Source organism: Tiliqua scincoides, chromosome 2, assembly GCF_035046505.1.
Source record: "Tiliqua scincoides isolate rTilSci1 chromosome 2, rTilSci1.hap2, whole genome shotgun sequence".
Classification (NCBI taxonomy): domain Eukaryota; kingdom Metazoa; phylum Chordata; class Lepidosauria; order Squamata; family Scincidae; genus Tiliqua; species Tiliqua scincoides.
In genome coordinates this window covers 48,877,910-48,899,008 of record NC_089822.1, presented here as the reverse complement: position 1 = coordinate 48,899,008, position 21,099 = coordinate 48,877,910, and the positions used below count along the sequence as shown (strand labels likewise).

The following is a 21,099-nucleotide window of genomic DNA, read 5'->3' as shown; positions in this document are numbered from 1 at the left end:
ACCCACATCCGCCACCCTAGACAAAGTGGCAAATATTCATGTTGCTTGCTGACTCCTTGTCAGAGTTTTCTCCCAAGGCCTGCTGTGGTGGGTGTGGAAAACTAGACTCAGTCACACTCTATCTGGCTTAATTTCAGACCTTGGTCATTTGGTGCAATAATATAGAAAGCTGCCTTATACTGGATCAGACCATTGGTCCATTGGTCCACTATTGTCATCACAAACTGGAAGTAATTCTCAGACAGAAATTATTTTTCTGCCCTGCTTGGCAATGCTGAGGATTGAATCTGGCACCTTTTGCACACAAAGCAAGTGTTCTACATTACTGGTTATTTTTTTCCTTTCCAACCCTAAACTGCTTCTTTTCTTATTTATTATTTTCACAGTGTTTTTTAATTATCATCAGCAATACAGTAACACAGTGTTTCTCAAACTGGTGGGTCGTAACCCACCAGCTTGTGTAAAGCTTCCCCCATACTGTTAAGGGGCAGGGGAAGAGGGGGAGGTAGTGATGTGATCCCCAGGATCACGTTGCTAAGGAGGGTAAGGAGGGGTGCTTTCACTTACAGTAGGCTTTAGCAAGCAGGAGGAGCTGCACAGCCCTCCATAGGGCTCTCCGAGGCTTAAATTGTTGACAAACAGTGCGTACAAACCACTTCCGGTTTCGCCCTGCAACCAGTAAAGTCTGCGTGCACTGTTTGTCAACATTCTTTGCCTCAGGGAGCCCTGCAGAGGACTGTGCAGGGCTCCCAACAACTCCTGCTGCTTGCTGAAGCCCACTGTAAGTGAAAGCCAAACCTTTTAGTGATGCAATCCTGGGGATTTCATTGCTGCCCTGGCCCCCCTAATGACTTAGGGCACAATCCTAACCAGGTCTACTCAGAAGTAAGTCCTATTTTGTTCAATGGGGCTTACTTGCAGGAAAGTGTGGTTAGGATTGCAGCTGGACAGCCCAATTCTATCCACACTTTCCTGGGATTAAGCCCCATGGACTAAAATGGGACTGACGTCTGAGTAGACACGCATAGGATTGGGTTGTAAGTCCTTCAGGTAGCACAATGGTTTCCAAACTCATCCATGGCACTATGTTGCGGCGCCAGCACTGTGCAATATCTCATGAGAATAGAACAAGATTTTGCACAGTCTCTGCCCAGTAAGCCAGAAAGAGGCTGAATGGCATCCTTCTGAGTGCACAGACTGGAAACCACTGAGGTAGCAGGTGATGGAAGCATATATTTTATGGACATAAATACCAGTAAATGTAATCCTTACACTGTAGGCATCCAGGTGGTGGTGTTGGCAGCTGGTAATCACAACCTGAATTTTGGGAATGAACTATTGTTTGGCTTTGGACAGGAGACAAGAACTTGGAGTGGGAGGGATGATCAGTCAAAAAGATTTATGCAAGTTAGGAACTTGTCATATTTACAGAAACATCACAGGCACTTTTGGCAATGCACTCCAGAGAAGCTACTCCCCTAGACTGTGTGTGTGAATGTGGCCTCCAAATTTGATGCAGACATAATAGTATGCATTTTGTCTGCCTCTATTTACATCTCCTAAGGGGCCAAGAAAATGCAAGAAAGCTTGCACTAAAACTTTGCTGACAACCTCTATGCAGACATCTATGAACATAGCAAAAAAAAAATTGTCAGTGCATTCTATTGGATGTCTCCATTAGTTCTGGAATGTGAACATATATTCCATTTTAAAATGAACTCTATATACACCACTCACAGGTTGCAATCTAAAGAGTAGTTAATTTAAAATTCTTGGATATTATGAGATACTTAAGTCATAACTAGACAAAAATGATTCTAAATCTAAAAGTCCTTCAGTGTGACTGTTTTTCATTACAATACATGTACAGGTTTTGTTTTAAAATTTTATTTAAAACACTTATAAACCACTTTTTCAGCACTTAAAAACTTTGTGCAGTTAATGTAATAAAACATCAAAAATATAAAATAACTGTAATAAAATACAATGAAAATAATTAACAACAATAACGATACACAAAGCAGATAAAAACATCTGATATGGCAAGAATAAAACCATAAAAATGTAAAAGCCCCACAGAGAAATCTGTACACAATAATTGTCTGGCTTTGAATTGGGAGCAAAGACTTGGAAAAGGAGGGACAATCCGTCAAAAAGATTTACACGATTAGCCCCAGCCAGAAAATTGTCATGTTTACAGAAACACCACTGGAAATTTTGGCACTGCACTTCAGAGAAGCTACTCCCAAATGACTGAGTGTGTGAATGTATGTTTTATTTGTTTGATGCATGGAATCAAGACATCCCTCAAGGTCTTCTGTTGCAGGAATACTACACTTCCTCAGAATTCAAAACATGATGATATCTTGTACCACAAAACATTTGATCGTTTTGCTGTTGTGATTGTCATACACAATGTGGTATGCAAGTATTGTTATTACTAGACAGTATTTGAAGACCATCTTACTCACTGACTCTCACAATGAGGGAGAGTCTTACACTCAAGGCAGTTCACATAGGAGGCTATCACCAAACCCTTTTTATTTTTTACAAATGAAATTTTTACAATTATTGTTCTATGAGAAACTCATAGACCCCTTCATTTCCAGATGATTCCCTTCACGGTGTGGTCATTATTCTTTTGGTTGCATGTCTTCAAAGTTTCCTGCAGGAGAAGCTACAAATCAGCCAGGCTGTTATTTATTTTTGGCAGGTGACCACCACACTCCTCCTTCTCCGTCTTATTATAGTGACTCCTTCTTCCTCCCACGGTGGGTTATCACAGTGACTGCTCAGTTACCCAGTGATTGAGTAACTGGATAATTAGTTGCAGGGATGAAGATAAGAACCAATGAATAGAACAGCAACCTGAAAATGTTTGTGACGGAAGACAGTACTCAGAAGTAACAGAGGGGTAGCTGTGTTAATTGGCCACAGCAAAAATAGGAAAGGTCTTTAAGGTACCATAATACTAAACAAGCAGCTTATGAGACTTTATACTGAAGATACAGGCATTAATAGAATCATCTGTTATACTTTTACAACCTAATAAAGTTATTAACTTTCGGTAATAGATGGTGGAATACTGATATTTGCTCCCCAAGTACATTTGCTTAAGGCTCAAAGACAACTTTGTGCATATGAGCCAAACTGGCAGCCTGTGAAGGACTAATCACAGTGGTACTAGGAACAAACTGACAGCCCAGTCCGAAAGGCGGTGCTGCCACTGGTGCAGTGGTTCCAAAGCGGCTACTGCTGCATACTGCAGCACCATGGCAGCTGCCGGAGGTCTTCTGTCCCCTTCCCCCAGGGAAAGCCCCAAGCCCCACAACAGGGCTTCTCAATTTTGTGCTGGCTATTTTGCCAGCAAAGACTTAAGAGACTTTATGCCAGGTCAGACAGCCCAAAACGGAGTTCAGGATCTGGTGGAGCAGAGCTCTGCCATTCCCGCTCCTTCCGCTTTGTTCCTCCTCCTGCCCCACCCTCCCCTACCCCTTAAGGCCTTCTGCTGCCCAGATCTCTTACCTAGCTCTGGCCAGTGGCCAGCCAGTGCTAAGCTCAGCATCAATTGGCACTGGGCCAGCACTGGCACTGATTTGGCACAGGGTGCTTTATGGCATGTTTGCAACACCCGACACCGGTGCTGGAGATCAGTGCTGGCACTGGCCCAGCTCAGGATTGGAACCTTGGTCTGCACATCTCCTGATCCTACCACTGTTACGCTGGCCTGATTAAAATTCTGCCTGGGAAATATCACCTAGTAGGGAAAATGGAATCCTAACATTGCTGGTTTTGGGCCCCCCTCTCTGCTGCCGAGAAATCACTCATTAGATCTCAAAAAAGAAGAAGTGTTACCTGCTTATACTAATAATACAAACAGACTTTGTTTTTCTCAATGTGCTTTTTTAAAGCTCTTCAACTTAATTTAAAACATGAGCTTCAAATAATCTCTTACTAAGGGTCAAATGCTTCAACAACGACTTCCTGTAAAGGAAAACTTATCTGGACAGATGTTTTGGTGGCAGAGAGGTGATGGTAGAAGGGCACTTAACAATTTCCCTGATCTCAATTTCCCCACTTCAAAATGCCCCCAATTGGATTTTCTCCTTACAGGGGTAAAAATGTGCATTTTAAAGTGTGGTGGAGTAAGACCGTTACAAGGTGAATTGGGGCAGAAAAAAGCCACAGGGAAAGTGACCTCTTAACATTGCAATTTTTAAAAAAATAAATGTTCTCCAGAAGTGGCTTCTGAAGCCAAAAAGGACAATTCAAGGTACAGTCACATATATTTGAATGTAATGAGTAGTTTGGCCCTTTGGTACCTACTACATTTAATTCAATCATGGTTTTAGATTTACTTTGTAGCCACAGGAATAGAAAGTTTCAGAAAGGGCCCTTAAAAAAAAAAAAAGAACGATGCATGATACACTGGTTAAAATTGGACTGTAGCATCAGGAAATTATAATTCCCTGAAATCCAAGTTCAAGTCCTGCTCAGACATAAAAGCCAGTGGGTAGCCTCTGCAAGTCACTATTGTTCAGCATAATCTTTCTCTCAGGGCTATTGTGAAGGTAGAATAGAGGCTTACAGAGCTAATAAACTGTCATCTTCATTCAGAACACTGAGAAAAACCGCACTGAGGTTTGTCAATAAGCTGATCAGGACCAATTTGAAAGGGTAGGGCTTTTGTGAACATTTATGCGGTCAAAAAGTGCCCCCCCCCCAATTTGGTCATTTTGAGAAGGAACACTTTGAAAGGGTTTGAAATTATTTGCAGAGTGGGGGAAGAGTACAGGCAATCAGTGATCCAATTGACTGGGCTTACCCATGTGACTAATACTTTTACTCTCAATTGGCTAAGTCTCTCCAGTGATGCCTTCATACAGCCAAATTGATTGAGTGAATGGTGCAGTGAAATCACCCTGTTCACTATGATTGATTGAGATGGTCCATGCGATCAAATAAGAAAGATAAATATGCTGTAATTTGAAGAAGAAAAACTGCACTGAAGAAGCAACAAAGAAGGAAAACAATGACAGCAAATGGTGAATATTAAGGGTTTTTCAAGAAATATTTCAGTGATTCCAAAAGCTCTATTTTCAGCCTGGGGAAAAAAAAGGGTGAGTATTCATTACAGTCCATTAAAAACCAGACAGTAACAAATCTAACTGGTTGACAGTAGTCTAGGAGAGGATCAGAACCAGGCAAGGTGGGTGGAAAATCAGCAGTCAATAACGGAGATGAACCCTTTTCATATACTTCAAGGCTTGTTCCTTCTTTGCACATCAACCATTTCCATAATACAGGGGAGCCCCATATCCACGGATCCCATATCCATGGATCCTGTATCACTTATCCACATATTGGGTTGGTGGGCCCCGGCGCATGCCTCCGGAGGGTCCTCTGAGCCCAGCAGAGACCACAGATATCTGGTGGGCTCCGACTAAGCTTTACAATGAAGAAGGCTTCCCTGGAGGGCTTCCTCAGTCTTCAACACCTTATAAAGTATTAAAAGCAACACTTCCAGTTTTACGAGAAAAACGGAAGGAACTTTTTTTATTGTAAAGTTGAGCCTGAGCCTGGCAGAGGCTGTGGATGGACAAGCTTATAATAATTTTTAAGCTGAGGGGGTAGAGCTACACACATTAATTTAGAAAGACAGTTGGACAATATCATCGGTAACACTGTTATACATTTTCCTAATAATCTATAACATTCTGCTTGTCCTCGGATTGTTGCATTGCACTGTGCTTTCATTTTCTATAATGCCATCATATTTTCTTGAGAGTTAACAACCTACAAAAATCAAAGGTAACTTTGTTCGTCTGTTCAGTAGAAACAAAAACAAAGTCCCACAGTAGAGATTTACTTTTGCCTTTAGCAAAAAAGATTAATACCTGCAATATTTTATAATACAATATTTTATAATACAAATTTGTTGATATTTAAGAGTTTAAGAGTGCAGGTATATATTAATATATTAAACAAAAATTTGGTCTGTTCACACAGGGGTGGAGTCTATTCGTTAAACAAAAAGGAGTGTGCAGGGAGGAAAGCCTGCTCCTCTGCCTTATTTTGCTGTAGTCTAATACTCTAAGGCTGCAATCCTAACCCCTTATGTCAGTGCTTTCTATCACTGGCATAGTGGTGCAAATGGGACGTGTGCTGCATCCTGCAGTTGGGTGTCACTCACGGAGGCCTCCTCAAAGTAAGGGAATGTTATGTTGCACATAAGCTGCACTGCCCTTATGTTAGTGCTGGAAAGCACTGACATAAGGGGTTAGGACTGCGCCCTAAGTCATTTTCTCTTTGCTCAGTTCACTTCCAGAATCAGAGCCAAACAGGGAGAAAGGTTCTGGAGCACTGTGAAAAAAAGAAACCAGTCACTCCTCTTTCCATGTGCCCCTTTTTGTTAAGAGAGCAGACCCTCCAACCTGCTTCATATGTGAATAGGGTAAACTTGTGCTTAACATATGTGTGGTTTGCTGCATGTGCTTAGCATGACCCTAAGTGTATCTATCTACTTACACCACATTATAGCTATGAATCCTGCAAGGGAGTTGGGAAACCACCTAAGTAGGTGTGGAGGTAGGGTTAAGGCAGCAACACAATCCCCAGGATTGCACTCCTGCCGGGAACAGAAAGGGGGTTTACTTATCTCCTACAAGCAGTGCTGGCATTCGGGGTGTGTGAAGAGCCCTGCAGATGCCTCCGCAAGGCTCTCCAAGCTTCAGAAACAAAAAAAGGTATAGAAGCTCTTTTCCAGGTGAGTGAATGAAAACCAGAAGTAGGTTCCAATCACTTTTTTTTCAAGTACTGAGGTTTGATGAGTCCTTTGAAGGCATCCGCTGGGCTCCCTGAACCCCCCCATGCCAGTGTTGCCTGAAGGAGGTAATGAAACCCCCCTTCTGTTCCTAGCAGCAGCACAATCCTGAGGGTTGCATCGCTGCCTCCCCTCCAACCCCTTAAAGGCTGGAGGTAACTCCTACATATCCTACACAACTCCCTATGTAGCAATGCATCCAAAGCAAATGGGGCATGCACTATATCCTGCAGGGGAGTTTCAGATGCAGTAAGTCTCCTTTGGGGTAAGAGTACCTTGCCTGCATGTAAGTCCTTGCAATCTGGATAGGTCTATTCAAGCCTTGCATCAGCTATATAGCTGCATAGTTGGTGCAAATCCAGGAAAGTGGATCAAGGCTGGGAAGGAGAAAAAGGATATAGGCAGTGCTGCTGCCACTGATATTGTCCCCTTCCCAGCCTCGATCCACCCTCCTCCCTGCCCCAATCTCTGCCCCATTCCTCCTCCTCCCTCCCTGACTCTCTCCCACCCCCTGCACTGACTTACTGGCATGCGGACGGACTGACATGTATATGGACTGGCCTCTCACCTCCTGCAGTGACAGCCAGGCTGTGTGGAAGGGCATGTTTTGCTCTGCAACAGTCATAAAGGACCTTATGCTGCAAGAACTCTAGCTCCAGCTGTATAAGGCCCTATTAGGATTAGACTGTAACAAACAGAATTATTATTAATTATTATTAAGAGTATTTATATACCGCTTTTCAACTAAAGTTCACAAAGCGGTTTACAGAGAAAAATCAAATAACTAAATGGCTCCCTGTCCCAAAAGGGCTCACAATCTAAAAAGATGCAAATGAATACCAGCAGACAGCCACTAGAACAGACAGTGCTGGGGTGAGGTGGGCCAGTTACTCTCCCCCTGCTAAAAAAATTATGTCAAACCTTTTGTCTACCATGAATTCTCACTAGATAGCCTTAGGCAATATGGAGATAATAACACCTACCTTACTTACAGAGTTACTGTAAGGATGCTTTGCACACTCAGAAAGCAATATATAGATGTTTCTTATTATTTAGTAGTTTCTGTGTTCCACTCTATCTCATGGTGTCCGAGTGGCTTACGCTGGTTTTTCCCAACACAAATATATTGGTCCTCAAGGGCCTCACAATCTTAGGCTGAAACCCTATGCATTCTTTTGTGAGAGTAACTACCACTCCACACAGTTGGACTTACTTACAAATAAACATACACAGAATTCTGCTGTAAGTCAGAAATGAAGGGACTACCTGCAGGACTACCATGTGGGTGGGGGAGGCATTTCTTTCTATGTTTTAGACCACATGTTTTTATTTCCAGGAGTAGAGTTGCTAAGTCAGAAAGCCAAAGCTCCTTTTGTGGTAGAAGAAAAGGCAGCTGCAGCAACTCCTGCCTTTCTCTGTCCATCCCTGGCACGCACGCACGCACGCACACATACGTCCTGGTGTCAGATAATCCCAATTGTAATAATTCACCGTTTGCCACTGAGGGGTGATCAAGATGGGCAGAGAATTCTTTTCCCTACACTGAGATGATGGAAGATAAAAGAGGGAGTTGCAGCCAGTACCGCGGAAGTGCAGAGTCACTGAGTGAACAGACACACTGAAACATGCATGGGCTACTGACAACAGCAGGGGCATAACAATGTGCACTTCCACAACAACTGTGCACCTTTCACACTGCTGGCTGCAATTCCCTCCACCACCTCCTGGCACTGAATACATGTTGATCCTTGGCATCTGCAGGGGTTCTCTTCTTGGAACCCCCATGGATGCCGAAAACTGTGGATAAAGACATCTGCAGTCCAACCCAAACAGGACCTCCTGGGTGTGAATGGTTGTCCTCCCATTTCGGGTTTGGAACTGGTAGTGAGCCAAAACCATGGATACCAAATCTATGGATAATGAGGGAGTCTCCATCCACCTCAGTTCCCCAGCAGCTGCAGGTGGCTATTTTGCCACTATGGCATCTTGCCATATGTTTTCCACCATGCCCACTAAAATCTGATAATGCTGCCTGGGATAGATCTTTTTCACTTTTTTCAATGTGAATGATGTACATGGTTCCTTCCCTCCTTGTGTCCTCACAACAACCCTGTGAGGTAGGTTAGACTGAAAGATAGTGACTGGCCCAAGGTCACCCAGGAAACTTTGTGTCCAGGTGGGGATTTTAAGCTGGATCTTCCAGGTCAAAGTCCAACACCAGAACCACTACACCATCCTGGCTCCTTGTATATCTGGTATCTTAAAACTCTGGATGAAAAGGAAGGGTGTGTGGCTTGGCCTTCCTTCCCCTTTTGTTGTTTTCTGGTATCAAATTACTTGCAGTTCTTTCATCTCCCTCAGATCTGTTTATTACCTTGAAAACCCCCTCGCTTATCTGAGGTTCCAGAGCTAAACATGATGCTCAGATCATAGCAACTGTTTTCAGGCATTTCCAGGCACTTACATAATCACCAACTCTGGATGAGTCTCCTGACTGTACTTCTTTTGAATTTTTAATCCTAATGCTATTTTTAAAATAACATAAAATGTTCTGCACCCAGAGAACACACCATAACACCCAGTTTTTAAAGTACTGCATACTAGAAAGCAGAATAATGCCTGCCATTAACCTACTAGTAGTAGAAATTAACAAATCTCTACATACACAGTCTTTACTCTTGTTTCTAGTTATATTGAGGTTCAATTTAAATAAACGCAAAAATCCAAGTGCCCCTTCAGTAGCAAATATAGAAACAAATAAACTAAATAACTATTTTCTGCCCTTTGACGGTTTTCTAAAAGCTGCTGCCCTCAAGCAGGCAACTGCATCATTCTACCTAAATGTAAAGCTGAATGTAAAACTGAGCTTAGAGAGGGCAAAAACCCTGTTCAAAAGGAAGCTAGGAGCTACTGACCTCCAAGACTAATCTTCTTTCTAGTTAAAGATGTTAACTATAGCATAAGAACTCATTCATAATGCTGGAGTGCAGTAAGTTGATACAGCACTAGATACAGGGACTGCTGTGAAGGTACGTGGAGGAATATTTGATTGAATTCAATGAGACTTCCTTCCAGCTAAGTGTGTAAGTGATTTCAGCCTAAGTTTTCTCCAGTGATTAGGGATGGTATCTTTTTTAGAGGGGGCACAAACCTTTCACTCAGTTAAATCCCATTGACATCTCTTTATTATTACTACTAAGGGTGGGAACTCTTTATCTGCGGACTCAGGACCCATGGTTTTACCTCACTGTGGGTCCCAAACCCACAGATCCGCCCATCTGTTATCCGCTGATCACATTTGGAGGCCCTTCTGAGGGCCAGAGAGGCTGTACGTGCCCCCCCCCCAACCCTCAGGAATCCTTCTGAGGCCTCTGGAAGGCCAAAAATAGGCACTTCCAGTTTTCAGCTGAGCTCCAGTTGTGATTGGAGAATCTAGGTGATGCAATACACAGATTTGATTATCTGCAGATTTCTGTATCTGCAAGGGTCCAGGAAAGGTTCTCCCGTGGATACCAAGGCACCACCTGTATTACCTGTCTAAAATGCTATAGGCAATTACTAGGTAGAGGTGTTAGTTTTTGCTGATAAATAAATAAAACCCCAAACTCCACAATTTGCATTTTAACTCAACAATTTAAAAAAACACCATTTTTGAACACCTCTATGTGCGAGTTCCTAGATGATGCAATTAAACTGTTTGATAATTATTGGCTTATTTTCACAGTTTACTTATGTATTAGAGCCAAAATATTCTTGGGTTGGTAGCTCCCGGTTAAGTTTTTCTTTGAGACCACCAGTTGGCATGCAGCAACATGAATGGATGAAATCAAATGGGCAGGAGGTCTGGTCTAGAGGGTAGAGCCTCCGTCTGCCTGAAGATAACATCCACAAGGTCGCCAGTTCGAGGCCACCGGCACCGTGCGACCTTGGAGCAGCTGACAAGCTGAAGCCGAGCAATTCCATCTGCTCTGATCGGGGGAGGATGGAGGCCAGAATGTGAAGCCAGATCGGAATGAAACACCTTGAATGTAGTCGTTCTTGAAAGAAAGAACCTTCTTTGAAATTGTAAAAATCCCTATTTAATAGGGATTTAATAAAGCCTGCCTATGTAAACCACCTTGAATAAAGTCTTGAATAAAGACCAAGAAAGGCAGTATATAAATACCTGTTGTTGTTGTTGTTGTTGTTGTTGTTGTTGTTATTATTATCAATTAATGAATGTCATACCATTCCAGCAGCATAAAGTGAGAACTAGAGCTCTTCTCAGGTCCAACTGCACCTTGCATGCACAAGACAGAAGGCAAGGTTGACACCTTCTATAGCAACTAAGGCTATGGCATTCTTCCTTGCTTCTCCTGCAAGAGCCCTGTTGCATGCAGTTTTGCGGTGATACGATTCTTTTTCTCTTCCTCCCACACCCATGTCTGTACAGAAGATTCTGCTTCCCACAGTGTACTGAACTCAACCAGGAAGCCTCTGTGACATATAAAACAGTTTGAAGCATCTCTCTGTCTCCACCCCACAGTTTTTTATCTCTTTGTTCTCATCAGGACTTTGGCCATTGGTGTCTTCCGCCTACTCTTGTTCTCCTCTAGCCACTTTACAATATAAATGAGAACACAGAGAGAACATTAACTTATACAAAAGATAAATAAACGCATAGCAAGTCTTCAGGATCAGATTCTGTCTAAAGTTTGCTGATGTACATGTTAATCAGCAGCAGAAAATTATACATTGGCAGACTGTGCACTTAAAAGAATGAATACATATGTATTTTATTCCTAGCCTTCTGAAGTAGAACTCTGTAACATAAATGCATGATTAAGACAAATGAAACTTACAGTTTTCTTCAAGATTTTAACAGCATACGGCTTCTGTGTTCCTTTCTGCCTGCATCTGTAGACAATAGATGTAGCACCCCTGTAAAGAAAGAGAGCACAATTTCATGCTCAGATACATTGAATGGAACTATATAACATTATAAATCATGGGTTAACACTTAGATTTCACTCCAAAGCAGCAGTTTGCTCCAAAATCTGAAATTCAAAATATAAAAGATATTATCTTCAGATTATTCACTATCCTATTTCTATTTTCAGCTTTGAATTCAAACGTTAGTTTTAGATTTATTTCAGCTATATTCCTTACAATTCCACATCTGCACTAAGGAATTGTGCTCATAATCTCAATCCGGGGGCTACATATTCTGAGTTCACATCAATAGCAAAAAGACACGAATGACAGTGACATCATAATTCTCCTGCAGAACAGAAAATTGTTTTATTACCAGCTCTCTTTGTTCTACAGGTGAATTATAATTTTAATGTTGGAAATACTTTAACACACTGGAAAATGCAATCTTCAACTGTCAGTCTTGAGAATTTCTTAGTTCTTTTAAGTCTTCAACTATTCATTCACACTTCTAATTAATCAAAAACAAGAACAGAATTAAATGACATGCTCTCTTAAATGGAATATACGTGTTGCAGTACTGTAAACATTATTTGGAGTAACTCTTTGAATATGAATGCATTTACCTTTTTCTCTAATGCTGAATCTGTGGCTTTCTTCTAGCTGCCATTTATCTATATGTACCCTATTTTCATGATCAAGCTGGAGGGCCGAGGCTGGAGGGCCTCACATGACCTCCCTGAAAAGACCAGATGTATGCAGCCTCCCCAAGGCATTTCTAGTTTTCACCAAATCAGAAGTGCCTTTCAGAAGACTCTGGCAGGCCTTCTGAGGTGCAGGGAGATCTTGTGCCTCACAAGGTCTGCCAAAAGCCTCTTCCAGTTTTTCAGGTCCTGCAGATTTGATTATCTGCAGCAGTCTGTAACCGTAGGGGGTTCGGGAATGGATCGCCTGCAAATACGGAGGGCCCACTGTACAAAGCTCATCCCTGCCTGGTTTTTGTTCAGGCAGTGTCCGACAGATAACATTCTTGCATCAATGTTTCTACAAGACATATGTGTGATTCCATCTCCTCTCAGAAAGATGTGCAGTAATGGAAGGGGATGATAACTGGTAGAAAAAAAGGAATGCCTTTTGGATTTGAACATTAGGGTCATGTTAGGTCCTCATAAATTACTTACAAAACAATCCAAGATGCATGATTTTAGGGAAGGCAGAATTTGTAGATCCATGTTGGGGGATCTGGCCTGGGAAGGGAGATAGGATATAGTATGCACCAGTGCTGCTGATCACACCTCTCCCGAGGCCCAATTCACCCACCCCAACCCCTCCCTGCCCTACACCACCGTTCCCCACCACTATGCTGCCTAGCACAGAATTTACTGTGCCGGGCATGCGCTGGGTCCTGCACTGGCACTAGCAGGATGGTGTAGGTCTTCCCGCCAATGCTACCAACTCCAACTCTGTCTCAAAGTGCTTTATGGCACATTTGTGACAGTCTGTACCAGCGGAGCACTCACTTTGCCAGCACAGAGGCACAACAGGATTGTGTCACAAATCACAGTTGTGTACTCGAGCAGTTCTAAAGAAGGGTCAACCCTCTTGATTACCAGTGAATATTGAATAGGCAGACAAAAAAATCAGCATATAACAGATTTATTAAAATATAAAAGGAAAATTATCTAAACCAGTGTTTCTGAAACTGTGGGTCAGGACCCACTAGGTGGGTTGCAAGCCAATTTCAGGTGGGTCCCCATTCATTTCAATATTTTATTTTTAATATATTAGATTTGATGCTAGCATGGTATGTGACTGTATTGGGGAAATGTTTCAAATCTCTACTTTTAACGGGGTACTGTGTGTATGCTTTTAACAATGACAGTCAATGGGACTTACTCCTGGGTATGTGTGGGTAGGATTGCAAAAAAAAAAAAAAAAATTCCTGCTTGATGACGTCACTTCCAGTCAGGACATCACTTCCAGTGGGTCCTGATGAATTCTCATTTTAAAAAGTGGACCCCAGTGCTATATGTGTGTGAGAACCACTGATCGAAACAAAATGGGGAAGAGGTTGAAAGAAGTACAAGTTGGCTGGTGAAAAATGTCTGGACCTGGCTGGATGGTCACAAACTTGACAACATTGAATGGAGTAACTAGTAATACCCAACAAGGGGATTCAGAAAGGTACTTAAGAGAAAAGCATGCTCCTTCTCTTATAACCCTCCTTCTCTTCCATACCTCACTATTGCTTACCTTCTCCCCTAGTAACGCTCACCCCATCCAACCTCTCTGCCACTGCTTCCTCTTCCTTCCTTCCTTCCTTCCTTCCTTCCTTTTTAAACCCACCTAACTTTCTGAGCTCCACCCTCTCCCAACTGTCTGGCTTGACTAGCCCTCCTCAGCCTCCATAGCCCCTGTAGTTCCTGGTGATTATGTCATCACTGGTCACATTGGGAACTCCAGGGAGCCAAACCAGCAGTGGATCCATAGAGCAAGATAGGGCACTACACCAATGCATGAAGAGTTTTCAGTTGCTGCTGAAACTGTAGTAGCCATGACAATGACATTACATCCTGTGGGGAGGAGCTCCAAAGTTTGGAAACTACCACTGAGAATGGTCTTTTATGTGTTGTCACCAGACATATGCCACTAGATGTACTTCTCTTGGCACATGCAAAAGTGCCTGATTATTTCAGGTAATGGGCAATTTTGTGGAGGGGGGGGAGAAGTGAACCATTAGGATTTCTGGTACCAAGGTGTTTTGGACCTTAAAGATCAAAATCAACACCTTGAACAGCACTTAAACCAGCAACAAGAGTACATGCAGGAGCACAAGTATTATAGCTCTGTATGCCTTGTGCTAATCAGCAATTGTGAAGCAGCATTCTGCATGAGCCGAAGTTTCCAAGTGACTTTCATGTTTAGACTGAATGCAATGACAGAACTTCTGGAACTGCTGTGCTGGTCTGAATGTTAAAGAATGTTAAAGTGAAAGTTTTCACTCTGTGATTCATAAACCAGCCATAACACATTCAGTAAAGAAGAAAGCATTTTGTTTAGCAAATCAAGCAATTGTACTTTGTACTGTATTCAGATACATTCAGCACAAATCCAATCATGCTGACATTTCATCTGGATAAAGTCTTGAAGCTGCAAAAGGATTTTGTAGATATCAGTTCCATTTCCATTTAATCTAATCAAGGCACAAATACCCAAACAAAAACAAAATGATGCAAAGAGGATGAACTGATCAAGTGAGAACACTGCACACCAAATTGCCTCTTTATGCAGTCACATGAATGTCAACAGATCAAAACCAATTTCTAGAAAGGATCTTGATTCAAAGTTAATGTCCACACATGAATGGGTTTAGTAATACAGGGAATAAACTAAAATGCAGTTTGGGTCATGGGCATTTGGTGATGGACATTTGGTTCACAGCTCATGTAAAGCAGTACCATGTTCTTCTATTTTAAAATTGTTTCAATGTCCTTTTAGACTTTGGATTTATGATTTGTAGCTCCCAGGTTGAGTTTTTATTGGTCTGGCATGTCAATAAAAAGAAAAAATCTATGCTTGTCTGTCCAGACTTGCAAACAATAGAGAAAAGATGTTCTGAATTTGCTGCACATCAAAGAAACCTCAGCTAGGAATTGGAACATCCAAAATTGTTTAAATCAAAACCATCTGCTGTGCTATTCAGACAGGACCATTTCCAAAACAACTTTGCACAGAAGACTCTTCATCCAACAAAAGTTAGTCATGACTAACTACCACTGCAATTAATACGTTAGTCATAATGATCTAAAATCTCTTTAACTTTAGTGGGACCTACTCATGGCTTTCTTTGGATGCAATTCACTATGCTTTTTATATCAAGTGGGACAATAATTTCACCACTATAATCTAACTCTGTTTTTAGGTGCATTTCAAGATGCACCTTTACTGCCCAATTCTAACTAACATTAACAACAGCAGAACAGCGGTTCTGCTGTTGTAAATGGCCATTTGGCAACACACTGCATGCACCGCTGACAACCATTTTAGAGCCACCACCACAAATAGTAGCACTGTAGACAGCCTGCTGCCACTACTAGCTACCCACAGCAGAGAAGATAAGCGAGTGACGGGGATGGGCAGTGCGAGAAATGGGGTATGGAAGAGAAGAGGGAGTTTCTGGGCAGCGAGGGAGTGAATCCTAGTGGCAGCACCTTGTGCCAGGATCCTATCCGCATTCCTTCTCCCTTCTTCTCAGACTTACACCAGCAGAATAGCTGGTGTAGATTCAAGGAGACCCATTGGGGAAGTAGAGGCTTAACCTGAGGTGGGGGAATGAAAGTTCCCTTAACCTGAGGAGGACTCTATGACTTCCCCCCCCCCCCACAGGATGTAGCATGTGCCCCACTGGCATGGCTGCATTGGCATTGGGGAGTTAGAATTGGTCTCTAAAAGCACTGAACAGTTTGGGACCAAAGTACAGTACTTGAAGGATTGCCCCCTCCTCCAGCTGCCTGTTGGATAATATTTATTACTCTCCAAGTCTTACAAATTTGGGTTTAAAATGGTCTCCAAAGAGGTACAAAAATTTTTTCGCAACTTTGGATACCTCATACAGTAGATGTTGTCCTGTAATAGGACAGTAAGCTGCTCTGCGCATTCCAGCCCTCTTCCCAATGTACTTTTTTATTTGAAGGTTTCAACAGTGTGGAGACATCCCATTGGAATATACTGGTGGTGAAACGTATTGGATTAAAGTGATCCCAAAGGTATACTTATAAAAGTCAGGTGTGAGCTTACACTTAACACTTCAATAACTGCACTGCATGGATATAGCAGTTAGAAAAAGATGGTAACATTTTTCTAGCACTTATTTTTTCCAGTTTGCACCTCCAGCAGTTGTGAGTTAAAACACACACACACACACACACACACACACACACAAAATAATGGTCCAAATGGAGTTTTTAATCATTATAAAGTAACTGCAGTTGTGTTGCTGTTGTCCTAGCAGTTATTTTAATTTTTTTAATTTATTGTTTAACCAGTAGAGTCACTGAAAAATATATAAAAGTATGCATTGCTTAACAACTGTCTGCTTAAAAAAAGATCTCATATACAACAGTGGTCAAAGGACAACAAAGAGGCTCTTAATGAGGCAATCAGGTCTCCTGTAGCCTGCAACAGAGAGTCTATTTACACAATAAAGAGTCTCTTAATGCAAAGAGGCAATCTATCTCCAGTAGCCTGTACAGCTAGCTAATTTCTGGCAGGGGGTGTCTGTTTACACAACAGAGGCACTAGATTGGGCTGAATGTTCACTTAATGACCTAATCACATAAAAACAGGGATAGGAGAATGTATCCCTGTCATTGAGTGATGGGCACACCTGTATCATTATAAAGGCAGTTATAAACCAGGGAATACCGTAAAAGGTCTTACAGAGAAACTTCACAAAATAAAATGTGCATCTTGACAATTTAAAGCATTTACTCCTCAATCTTTGTGCTTTCACCACAAATCTAACAAATATATATGTAGCATCAGTGCTTTTTTTGTAAAAAAAAAAAAAAAAAAAAAAAAAAAGGTGCAGGAACTCACAACTTGTTAATCTTTTATTTATTTATTTTTAAACCATTTTTTATTGGAGAAATAAAATATTTTTTATGTGCTTCCCCCCTAAAGATGAACTTACTTCTGAGTAAACATGCATAGGATTGGGCTGTCAATGTCCACATCTCCTTCCCCCCAGCTACTTTTTCTACAAATGGGGAAAAATACTGTACAGGTGCACTTGTAGCGTGTAGCATGTAGTGTGGCACTACTTCGAGGAGAGGAAGCAGTGAATGGTTGGCAACCTTCAGTCTCGAAAGACTATGGTATAAGCCTAAGCACCCGGTATTCCCAGGCGGTCTCCCATCCAAGTACTAACCCTGTTAGTACCAAGTACCCTGTTAGTACCAAGTTAGTACCAAGTACTAACCCATCCTGACCTTGCTTAGCTTCCAAGATCAAACAAGATCAGGGATGTGCAGGGTAACATGGTTTCCAAAAAATGGCTTACATGAGTTCCATGTAGTAAAATTACTCTAAGCAACTGTGGGAGTAAGAACAAAAAAAGAATTCTTACACGAGAGGGGTCCTTAGGTGCACACAGAAACAGCTACGTTTGCAAACAAGTGATTAAATATGGTTTAATTCAGGTATCAGAATACTCTGTGTCTTTGGGAAGGCGCTTGGCATGCAATTGTATGTTCTCTGCTGCCCTGAGCAGCTGCTCTGCATTGCTGGAGAGGAGCTGCAAATGCTGGCTGGCAGAGGGCATGCTTGTGGGGGAAGGATGAGGAGGATCTCTGGCAAGGCTGGACAGCAAGTTGTACACACGTAAAATCCCTTTTCACCTGCCCTTAGCGTGTGAAAACGGGTGCAGATATATATCTCTGCCAGGATTAAGAGCCCAATCCTAGGTATGTCTACTCTGAAGTAAGTCTCGTTCTAGTCAATGGAGCTTACTCCCAGGAAACTGCCTAGGATTGCAGCCTAAGAACCCAATCCTATGCATGTCTACTCAGAAGTCCACTTTAGTGAATGGCGCTTACTGTGGATAGGATGGCAGCCTTAGAGTCCAATCCTGTGCCTGTCTACTCAGAAGTCAGTCCCATTAGAGTCAATGGGGCTTACTGTGGATAAGATGGCAGCCTCAGGGCCCAATCCTGTGCCTGTCTACTCAGAAGTCAGTCCCATTAGAGTCAATGGGGCTTCCTCCCAGGAAAGTGTGGAGAGGACTGCAGCCTCAGAGCCAAAGCCTATGGCTGTCTCCTCAGAAGTCAGTCCCATTAGAGGCAGTGGGGCTTCCTCCCAGGAAAGTGTGGAGAGGACTGCAGCCTCAGAGCCCTTCCTCTGCCTGTCTACTCAGGCTGCAAGGCTATGACACTTTCCCGGGAGGAAGCCCCATTGAACACAATGGAATTTACTTCTGAGTAGACATGCATAGGCTTGGGCTTTCAGGCTGCAAGGCTATGCACCCTTTCCCAGGAGCAAGCCCCATTGAGCACAATGAGACTTACTTCTGAGTAGATACGCCTCGGCTCGTGCTGCAGATTGGCACGGGGGCTGCACCAGCCAGCTTCCTTCCCCTCCTCCTCCGCCAAGCCAGTACCTGGGCATTCTGTGGGTGCTGCAGGCCGTCTCCCTGGCTGGCTGGCTGCCCGTCCTCCTCCTTGGCGTTGGCGCGTGTCCCCCGCGCCCTCCACCAGCTTGGAAGCTGTGCGGGGAAGCAGAGCGTGGGGGGAGGGGAGGCGGGCTGGGCTCAGGCGAGAGCTTGGAGATGGGGGCAGGAGGGGGTCATTGTGCGGTCAGGGGCCAGGTGCCTGCCTGCACCCCCTAGCACCCACCCAGCGAATGCCTCTGTTTTGCTCCCCCCTTCCTGGAATGCCTCCGAAGGGGAGGGGCCCTTGCAAAAAGGGGACGGAACCCCGTTCCCCCACATTCCATTAGAAAAAAAGCCCTGTGTAGCATATTCCTCTTGCTTATCTAAAAGATACACATTTTAGAGAGATAATCCTCATCAAGGACTACATTTTTAACCACCCTGCCTCCAAGGAGCTCAGGGCAGAATACATACCCATTTTCAACCCACAAAAATCTATGGGAAAGATTAGGCTGAAAGGTAGTCACTCATACAAATTCACCCAGTGGGTCTCATGGCTGAGTTGAGATTTGATACTGATTCTCTCCAGTCCTAGTCTTCTCTAGTCCTAGCAAATTATTACACCATGCCAACTATTTGTATTCAGTTGCGTTTTCAATACATTGTACACCTGGAGTGGGTGTCACCCCACACTGCATGACACCCCCTCTGCTGCACAAAACCCCCCCAATTCACGATGACAAGCAGCAAGTGATGCTGCCAGCAGAGGACCAGGGGTCGGTGGTGCCTGGCATGCAGGCATAAAGCACGGCATCTAGAAGTAGTTCAGCAGTGATGTGATTATGTAAGTGCATTATAATGCCATAGCAAACCTGCTCCCAGAATGTTGGGATTTGCCACCCATCAGAAGTAAGGAAGGGAAGGGATGACCCTTCCACTGCCAAACCCGGCACTGAACTCTGCTCGGTGGAGACTTGAGCAGTGTGCCTATCATCTTCCAACCCCAGAAAATGTCATCCAGGGCAGTCTGCACCAGCCCCCCCCCCCAGCAACAGCACGGTTTCTATTATACTGTACAGGTTTTCATTAAATATGGCAGATTCAGTGCCCAACATCCCCAGACAGGGTTGGAAAAGATTTTTTTTTTTTTAAATACTGGAGAGCCACTGCCAGTCAGCGTAGGCATTACTGACCAGGAAGAACCAAATGGTCTGATCTGGTAGCTTTATAATTCAGTAGCTGATAAGGCAGCTTTATGGGTTAATTTATTCACATAATGAAGGCTCTAGTTAATTACTTAGGCTGGCCAGGTACTCTTCAGGCTAGCAGTCTCAAAATCCCACTTCCTAAACAGACTACTACACTAAGTTTTGAAAGTCTCCACTTTCTTCTTGAAAAGCTGAAAACACACAAAGTCAATAAAAACTGGAGAAAGGCACATTTTTTAGTTCCATCAGACCAAACTTTGTAGAAAATCATCTTCACCTCCTCCCTTCCTTTTAATTTTATTGCCCTTTCTACCTGGGGCATACTCTGATCCAGTCTAGGCTGCAAGTTCCTTGTGGCAAGGGAGCATATATGACAATCTTTAAGCACAGAGGCATGATGCTGAATACAAAGCAAGAGCCAGCTGTTTAGTAATCCATGTGGATCAATATAAAAATGTGCTGTGAATATATAATCACAAGAAAAGCAGCTGCTCTTGCTGAAACCCTTGCTGTATTTTTTTTCCCCATGCAGCTTTCCTAACAAAATCCTCAACGTATTTTGGAAATAGATGCAGCCATTGACAGATATAAGCCTTCATGAATTTGTAATAAATTTTGTTCGCGCAGCAGAAGAATCATCAACAGGAAGGGCAGAGTTGGCCATTTTCAAAAATGAACAAAGATCTGGTAGTCTCATCTGCAGAATTATCAGTTAATAACAGAGCAAGTATTGGAACAGAAGTGTAATGTCAAGTCCATACACACAAATTTTGAGCATTATGAGTAAGGCCCTTTGGTTGCAGACATAGCATTGTATTCTAAATTATACGTCCACAAACCTCCAACCAACCATGTTTCAGAAAAAAAAAAAGATTCCACAGAATTACACAGGCAGATATACCTAATGTGAGTAGATGATCAGCAGATACTCTGCATGGCAAGTGACAAAGTAAACCCTTTATCTGAGAAAGACAGATAGGCAGAATAAAATGATTGCATTAACTGCTCAA

At 42.8% G+C, this 21,099-nt stretch overlaps 1 protein-coding gene across 1 annotated transcript in view; it reads right to left on the bottom strand.

Annotated features, from left to right (window-relative positions):
* Nucleotides 1-21,099, bottom strand: part of CAMK4 (calcium/calmodulin dependent protein kinase IV) — a 130,380-nt gene that overhangs the window by 66,751 nt on the left and 42,530 nt on the right. Inside the window, exon 2 of the mRNA XM_066612560.1 lies at nt 11,665-11,743. Coding sequence (XP_066468657.1) covers nt 11,665-11,743 — 79 coding nt within the window. The remainder of the gene's footprint in view (nt 1-11,664; nt 11,744-21,099) is intronic.